This window comes from Pundamilia nyererei, unplaced genomic scaffold (assembly GCF_000239375.1).
Source record: "Pundamilia nyererei isolate P.nyererei 1_Seehausen unplaced genomic scaffold, PunNye1.0 scaffold00059, whole genome shotgun sequence".
NCBI classification, from domain to species: Eukaryota; Metazoa; Chordata; class Actinopteri; order Cichliformes; family Cichlidae; genus Pundamilia; species Pundamilia nyererei.
The window spans coordinates 1,079,832-1,087,691 of NW_005187460.1; the positions used below are offsets into that span (position 1 = coordinate 1,079,832).

Consider the following 7,860-nt stretch of genomic DNA (forward strand, 5'->3'; position numbering starts at 1 on the left):
TTTTTGCTCAAAGAGCAGGTTCTGAGAACTCACCACCGCAGTGCACTTCCCAAGATTAATTAATTTGGTCAGCTCTGGCTCTGTGAACAACAGCTCCTCCCATCTGCTATTGAAACCTTCTGTTTCAGCCAATCAGAGGGCAGCCAATCAGAAGAAAGCAGGTTTTTAGGGAAGCATTGCAGGCCAGGTACAAGATAAAAAATTATTATTTTAACTGTTATTTACATAAAGATACTCTAGTAAAGCCCATAAGTAAAAACATGGAGCTGGAAATGAGCAGATAGCGGGTCTGTTGTATATTCTCGTCTCTGGTGGCTCAAAATCTCTTAAATTTCATACCGTAGTTGAAGTGGAGGAAAATGACTTTAATACGTTTTTGAGGCGTGCAACAAAAAAAACAACTATGTATATTTATTACCACAGCACTGTACTGCAGTTACATTGCTATAGATCTGCTGCACAGAGACATACGGCACAGTTTACTCAACTATGCTGTAACTTTACTTGTTAAGACTTCACATAAACATATTGCAAGCTTATAAAATCAACTATCTGATTTTATGAGTACCAACACTGTCGTGAGAGGTGACTGGGCATTGATTTGTCAGGATATTCTAATACTTTGTTTGAGGATTACATATCTGGTGACTTTTCGTTACAACACATGCTAATGTGAGAGTAAGCAGATGAATATTTTAAATGTAAATGCGACTTCTGGCCATCACATGGGTTTTGATCAGCTTTAAACAAAAAATAACATCGATTTCACAGCCACAAAATATCTAAACTTTAAAAACCCTATGGTTTAGATGTATAATTCCACTTATTTTTGGAATAAATGTCTTTGTATAGGGACTAGCCTTTATTAAAAGAGCATGTGGCGTTTAGCAGGTGCTACAACATCAATGAAAACATACAAAATCCATGTGATAGACGTTAGCTAGAAGCTAACTCTGAGTCAAACTAGCTTGAATCGCGACTTAACATCTAAAAGAGAAATGAAGACATACCTGTTCTTGAAGAGGCGTCAGGTGATGAAGAAGGCTGAGCAATAAACGGCTGTCACTACGCGCAAAAAAACAAATATTGAAGATTTGTATTCCCCTAAACGTCGCATGGATCGCCTGTGAGAAACGAGCTACTTCTACGGAAAGTGAAAAGGGACAAATGTGATCCAGGTTGCCCTTTTCTTCTTCTTCTTCTTCAGTCAAGTTTAACGGCAGCTTGCATCCAAAACTGTTGCATTACTGCCAGGTTGCCCTTTTTTTTTTTAGCTACTCTACCTTTGTGGTGTTCACGGTGTTTTTCTTTCACATCTTCCGCAGATAGACAAATAGTAAAATTTTAGATTTTTTTCCACCCCTTCTTAGATCTCTACAGAATTCCGTGAACTTTCCCATTGTTTTGAGTGTCGGTCAGTCCAGTGAGAGCTAATCGCAAATCCTTTTTATGCTACACCCACCAGTTGCAGTCAATCATGATCACTAATGAGAAATTAACAGGCCTTGACTATTTCAAGTCATAAGACATTATAGAACCCTCAGCGCTACTTATTAAAGATTTAAATGAGTGTATGTACATATTGGGCCTGTATGTATACTGTTGACACTGTGTGGATTAGAGAAAATCCTAAATATAATATAACATAAAATCTTCTGTCAAAGTACAGACGCATAATCTTGTTTTAAGGGCAGACCACATCTCTGAAGCACAGCCTCCAGCAGTGCCTGTGAAGAGATGTGATGTTTGTGACATTTCCACCACTGTGTTGTCTGACCTTTTCTATCACAGTCTTTGAACTGGCCCCAACAGGGAATTAAAAAACAACAAACAGAGGAGGATACAGGTCAAAAGGGAAAGCCAGGAGCATCTCTGAGCAGATGCTCCTGTATAACCTGAGCTGTTTAGATCAGGTAAGTGACTGGTGTAACTCATTTTTCTGCTGCTAACTTTGGTGTCATAGGAGTACGTTTTTGTTGTTTTTCTGTGTTTTTGCTCTCAAGACAATGTCAGGAAAGATGTGCAGCAGCAGCAGCAGTGTTATTCAGGCACAAAAACTGGTGGATCAACTTCGGGTAGAGGCAAGCATGGAGAGATTCAAGGTGGGTAAGAATCTAAATCATCTGTTAATTTGCTTTATAGAGGTGGGCAGATTGATATAAAAATTAATTGTATCGATACCAATGCTGGTATCGGTATTGGATTGAGACTAAGCATGATATGGTCGATATTTGTTTCCATCCTCTACGTTCAGTATGTAGATCACTAAATTGTATTAAATTAATGCTTTTGTGTGTGTGGGGGGGGGGGTAAAAAAAACCCTATAATTTAAACATGCGCTATGAATGATGTCTTAATCTTTTTGTGTTTATTGTCACATCAGTTTTATTTAAAGCCTGCGGCACATTTAGACAACAGAAGCAGATCCAGAGTGCTTTAGACACATACACATTTACATCCCAGGTCTCCCAAAAACAGTTACAAAATACATAGAAATCTGAAATGGTCATTTCAGTGGTCATTAAGATGTGTTCAGAATTTGAAAATGTATGATTCATCTGGTTGAATTTATGACACACTGGCCTCCCGACATAAGCTGCCGACATAAGTTAAAGGTATCAGTATCTGTATTTAGCTGGTATTGGATCAATATTAATTTTTAGTATCACACAGGACTATCATTTTATACTTTAATTGCTAAATTGCCAAAGTACTGAATATATATATATGTATTTTTTATAAAAACTTCCCATGCTCACTGTCCAACAGTTTTTCATACTTGTGTCTAAAATCCAGTCAACTCTCTGCCCCTGCAGATCTCTCTGACAGCAGCAGATTTAGTCCAGTACTGTCAGGAGCACAGGCGCAGTGACCCCCTGCTTACTGGCATAGCTGCTTCATCCAATCCCTTCAAAGATAAGAAGACCTGTTTGATTCTTTGACAGCTCCCAGACGGCGCTGTGAGGAAAACCTCTGTCCGAGAACGCAACCACGAACATGTACTGTGTAAAAGATACTACATGTTCTCATCTGGAAAATCACGAAACAATCCACACACTTGATTTTTAGAACTTTTAATGCTGTCTTCTGTGGAAACAGTCTCTCAGCATGTTTGTAAATGGATTTTTGGTCAATAGTAAAAACACACACAGCATATGGACACAAATAATAACACTTTCCTGACTGTATTCAATTAAATAGCTATAGAAATACAATCAGTTTGTCACAGAGCAATAATTAGTTTACTGTACATGAAATGTTTAAGTAATTTTTCTTGTATAATGCCAGTTTACATATGAGATTCAATAAAGGTATTATAATTACAAACATTTACATGTCTGTGGTTTCAGTGCTGTTTGAACACTTAAAGTGTCCTTAAGAGTGATTCAGTGAGTTTTGGCACAAAATGAACATTTTTGGGGTAAACAATGAAAATAAACATTTGCTTTTCCTTCCATAGAAAAATCTTTTCAGTGGATCAAACAAGATAGAAATAAAAAAAATAAAAATATAATGTGAGGGTTTGTGACAAGACTAAAATACCTGAAATATCCTCCACCACATATTTACAACTAAATTAAACAACTGAAAGCAGTCATTTCAAAATAGTTCACTTAAAAATTAAAAATAACCTGATTGGTCATCATCTGTCGTCATTTCTTCCCTTCTGTGTTTGTCTGTTTACTCAGCACTTACATGACTGTTGATGTAGCCAGCCTTCCAGGCAACGGCAGCTTCTTTATTTACCTTTGTTGATTTGTATAGAGACACAGAACAACACAACAAAGACCAGGGTTCCTGTTTTCATTGTTACCATGTATTTTCTTCCACTTCATTTTCGAGGCCTCCACACTTGCACCCTGACGTCACCGGACGCTATAGCAAGGACTCCGGCCTCCACGCTCAGCTGAAAGTTTTCACACAGTGCAGTGAGAGAAACGAGAGGGAGAGAGAAGACACATGAACGATGAAAAGAAGCCCACATTAATAAAGTTAAAATATCATCACTGATGCCCAGAAAGAGAGAACTGTCAGTACTTTTGCGATCACTAACATTGAATTCCTCCAAAACAGTTCAAAATGTGTCATCCTTGATCAGAGTATGACCTCCCTAAAGGAAACTATAGCAACCCCTTCAGCTACTGCAAAACTGACAGATCCTAACCAAAACCAGAAAGAGAGCAAATATAAAACCAGTTTTAAAGTCTCTGCATTGGCTTCCTGACAAGTTTTATACGGTGCGTGTTTGCTGGGTTGATTTTTTTTTTTTTGCACATGTTGTTGTTCTGTAAACCATTCTGAGCTACGAAGTTGTATAAAAAAGTTGCTATATAAACAAAGTGTTGACTGACTGCACAGCACTCACCCCATGGACTCCAGTTTGATAGTGCAGGGTGCTTAACGTCCTCGGAGGCGCGCATGGTATATGAACCTGTAGCGCAGGCGGAAAAATTACAATTCAAGACTTTCAAGACATTCAGTAGCAAAGTTCCAGCAGCTTAAGGTAACGAAGAATTCTCTCACCTTGACGGTGCAATCAGATGAACAGGTGTAGAGGCTACCGGGGGATCTGTGGATGCCGGTGATCAGAGCTGTGTGCCCCACATCAAACTGAGAGACAGGCTTTAAGGTCCCCGCCTGCATGGAAAAGGAGTGGAGCATGCCGCCGTTGTCTCCTGCCCATACTTCACAGCCACTGTAGCTCATGGACAGCAGGTAGGAGCTCAGCTGTAAAGTGGTGGGGTGAGTGGAGTTAGTGGCTTGGTGTAAAGATGGATATGAGTATGTTTACAAAAACACAAGCTCTTCAAGAAATCTACCCGAAGTCTCTTCAAGCCTTTGCCCGCTCTGCGGTCATAGACAGCCACAGTGCAGTCTTTGCTCCCTGAGATGATGTATTTGTCATCTGCACAGAGGCACATTACGGCGTTACTGTGCATACGGATGCTTTTCACCAGTGGTGCAGCAGCTGTGGACAAAAACAGACAGAACCCACCTCAGCAAGTCATTTGTCTAGATAACTGCTTTGCATTTACTAAACTCTTGACTCTCATGTGCACTTTCTACACAGCAAAACAAGCTTCATATAAATCCCTCTCACCTCTGGTGTCATACATGCTGACCCGCTTGTCAAATGTACCAGCCAGCAACATGTCGGGCTGACAGGACAAGCAGAGAACAGCAGCCCCGGTCCTGATGAGGGCCCTATCTGCACCTCCTGCCTGCAGGTCCCACAGCCTCACAGTGCTGTCAAAGCCCCCTGAGGCCAGCAGAGGTCCTTGAGATGCCAGGCACCAGACCCAGCCTCGATGGCTGCTAAAATCACCCTGCCGTCCCATCGTTTGCAGCAGTGATCCCAGCTCCAGATCCCAGAGCTTTACGTTCCAGTCTCTGGAAGCTGTGGCACAGACCTTCCCCTCTCCCCCAAGAAGGAGGACCGAGTTTACATGGGCAATGTGGCCTGTAGGCAGGGTAATGCATTCCAGCGCTGGTGGTGGGCTTGGACTTCTTGCCTCTACATGTTGCCCATTACCCAGATTCCTGTGGTCTGGCAAGTCTTCTTGGTGATTAAGAACTGCGTCTCGGCCCTCGTTGGCAATAAAAACCCTTCTGTGGTCCATTTCTTCTTCCATTAGTGCTGCAGCATCACCCTCTAGTCTGTCTTCAAGCTCTTCTCTCAATCTCGCTACTTGGTCCCCACCTAAGACGTGCTGCATTTCACCCTCTTCACCTTCCACTGCCACCTCCATTGCCTCATCCGCACCATAAGCAACCTCCTGCACTGCCACTCCGACCTGACCCTCTCCACCATCATCCTGGCCTCCCACACCAGGCTCCCCATCCTGAGGCATCGCTTGCTCCCTTCTCTCCTCATCCTCCTGGTTTTGTCTGGCTACATGCTCAACTTCACCTGACCAGCAGGTTATGAGCTGTTCCATCTGCAGGCAGGCACCAGGCCAGTCAAAGTCCTCCCTTGGCCCCACTGGAAAAGCAGCTCTCAATCCCACCAACCTCTGTGCTCGGAGCTGCCAGGAGGTTCTGTCCTGCCCCACGTTACTCAGCGCATGGCAGACCTGAAACATGAAGGGGAAGGCATTGAAGGACATTTAAACATCTGCATGAGACAAATGTGGCCATGTGCCAAACATCTGTATTTTCCTGATTCATCTTTAACCCTTTCCCCCCCCTTTTGGACGCCTGCTATGGGTAATTTTTGTTTCTCTTTGTTGACCTGAGCAGTTTCTGTCATATTTCAGGGCTGCTTCCAGAAGTTTGCGAGGGTGATCTCTGCCCATGCAGCTTACTAGGGATACCCTTCGAAAAACACAGTGCCCATTCTAATGGTTGTCAAACCAGGTCTTTATTGACATATACAGAGGTGTTAAAACTCATCTTTAAAGATACCGGGGAGCCCATCAAATGTTGTCTTTACAAAAATAATCAACCGTAAAAAAGGCTTTCAAACTAACCTTTGGCAGCACGTTGACTACAAAGTGAACAGGAAGATATGAGACAATGTGGGTTAATATCTCCCATGGTAAGGACAACAAGCCACTGGACTCAGCTGAAGGTGAGGGGCTGATATCTGCTGAGGATGAGTGGCTGGTGGTCAGCAGACTGAGAAGATTAGATAAACACAGATTAATTATTTTCTTCATGACACTGTGCCACATGAAAACCCAGCTGATTGTGTGAGGCTCACCCATGCAGGTCAGGCCTGGTGGCTTCAGTGCTCCTCACCTGGTCAGGAAATGGCTGCTCACCGCGTACACCTGCCTCGCCTTCCTGCAGCTTATCGCTGACCTCAGACATCACCTTTCTCCTCCAGAAGGCTAACTCATGGACCTTAGACTAACTTTATTTTGTGTTTTAATAAAGGTGGAGCTCTTTAAGCTAAGCTTAGCCTCAACTACACTGATGATGTTCGTATTCAGGGAAACTCTGCCCGAGGAAAGCTTTAGATAGCCGTCACAAATGAACGCTTTCCTTTCCTTGATAGCTGCTAACTGCAATAGAAATACGGCTTTAAAACGCCCAGATAGCGGTTATCTTCCAAGTGTTGGCTGCTACTCCCTAAAAACAAAACCTGAAAGCGTTTACCGCTTCTTAAAACTTACCGCCTGAGTCAGCGTTACTAAAGCGGAATATAAATCGAATTAAAGGCTAATGTAAGGCAGAAGCACCAATTGTTGTTTCTGTCCTATCATCAAACACACACACACACAAACATTCAAACGGCAGTTCCGATGTCGTCATCAAACTGTGCAGCAGAATTACAATTCTATTGGTTGCGATTGGATCAGCCGGTATGAGGGAGGGGGACACCCTCATCGGTGATTGGTGGATACGTTGTCAACGCGACCATCACGGGGAAGACTTTCCTAAAAGCTTTTGCCCGCTATATGTTATCAGTTTTTGTATTTCGCGTGATGGAGGCTTTCTAGAAAAGTTAATACATTTATTTCTGAAATAAATGTATTGAAATAAAATAATATACACATACTTACATATACATATATATATACACACATATATATATATATATACATACATACATATATATATATATATACATACATATATATATATACATACATATATATATATACATACATACACACACATATATATACATACATACATACACACACATATATATACATACATACATACACACACATATATACATACATACACACACACACATATATACATACATACACACATATATACATATACATAAGATTATGGCTCTTAAAGTACCACTCTTATGACCGACATTAAAGTAGTATGCGCCTATTTAACACCATATACAGTTTACACATGACAATTTTATTTCTTATATGAATGAATTTATTT

General features: G+C 41.5%; 3 protein-coding genes across 4 annotated transcripts in view; 1 reads left to right on the top strand and 2 right to left on the bottom strand.

The window, feature by feature from the left end:
* dhps (deoxyhypusine synthase) overlaps positions 1–1,427 on the bottom strand; it is an 8,032-nt gene extending 6,605 nt beyond the window's left edge. Inside the window, exon 1 of the mRNA XM_013911233.1 lies at positions 1,011–1,427. The gene's annotated coding sequence lies outside the window, so the exon portion shown is untranslated. The remainder of the gene's footprint in view (positions 1–1,010) is intronic.
* On the top strand, positions 98–3,046 carry LOC102204592 (guanine nucleotide-binding protein G(I)/G(S)/G(O) subunit gamma-7-like). 2 transcript variants are annotated; one of them, XM_005734540.1, is made up of 4 exons: positions 98–187; positions 1,792–1,913; positions 2,004–2,102; positions 2,817–3,046. In XM_005734540.1, exons 2-4 carry the CDS (start codon positions 1,881–1,883, stop codon positions 2,940–2,942), a joined length of 258 nt encoding a protein of 85 aa, XP_005734597.1. In that variant the 5' UTR covers positions 98–187; positions 1,792–1,880; the 3' UTR covers positions 2,943–3,046. The 2 variants fall into 2 exon arrangements, with proteins under 2 accessions (XP_005734597.1, XP_005734596.1); XM_005734539.1 differs by lacking the exon at positions 98–187 and having other exon boundaries at positions 1,773–1,913.
* A 222-nt stretch (positions 3,047–3,268) lies between these two features.
* fbxw9 (F-box and WD repeat domain containing 9) lies at positions 3,269–7,248 on the bottom strand. Its single transcript, XM_013911281.1, has 7 exons — positions 6,704–7,248; positions 6,471–6,618; positions 5,102–6,074; positions 4,821–4,969; positions 4,525–4,728; positions 4,367–4,432; positions 3,269–3,907 (listed from the first exon to the last, which is right to left on the bottom strand). Exons 1-7 carry the CDS (start codon positions 6,811–6,813, stop codon positions 3,833–3,835), a joined length of 1,725 nt encoding a protein of 574 aa, XP_013766735.1. The 5' UTR covers positions 6,814–7,248; the 3' UTR covers positions 3,269–3,832.
* Positions 7,249–7,860: the final 612 nt, after the last annotated feature.

Bases quoted from the DNA above. Each gene is read 5' to 3' on its own strand.
- fbxw9 (XM_013911281.1), bottom strand. From the start codon at position 6,813: ATGTCTGAGGTCAGCGATAAGCTGCAGGAAGGCGAGGCAGGTGTACGC. The intron at 6,075-6,470 runs GTTAGTTTGAAA...TTCATGTTTCAG, and splicing joins TAGTCAACGTGCTGCCAAAG to GTCTGCCATGCGCTGAGTAA. The intron at 4,729-4,820 runs GTAGATTTCTTG...ACCACTTTACAG, and splicing joins AAGGCTTGAAGAGACTTCGG to CTGAGCTCCTACCTGCTGTC.
- LOC102204592 (XM_005734540.1), top strand. From the start codon at position 1,881: ATGCTCCTGTATAACCTGAGCTGTTTAGATCAG. The intron at 1,914-2,003 runs GTAAGTGACTGG...TTTGCTCTCAAG, and splicing joins ACCTGAGCTGTTTAGATCAG to ACAATGTCAGGAAAGATGTG. The intron at 2,103-2,816 runs GTGGGTAAGAAT...CTGCCCCTGCAG, and splicing joins CAAGCATGGAGAGATTCAAG to ATCTCTCTGACAGCAGCAGA.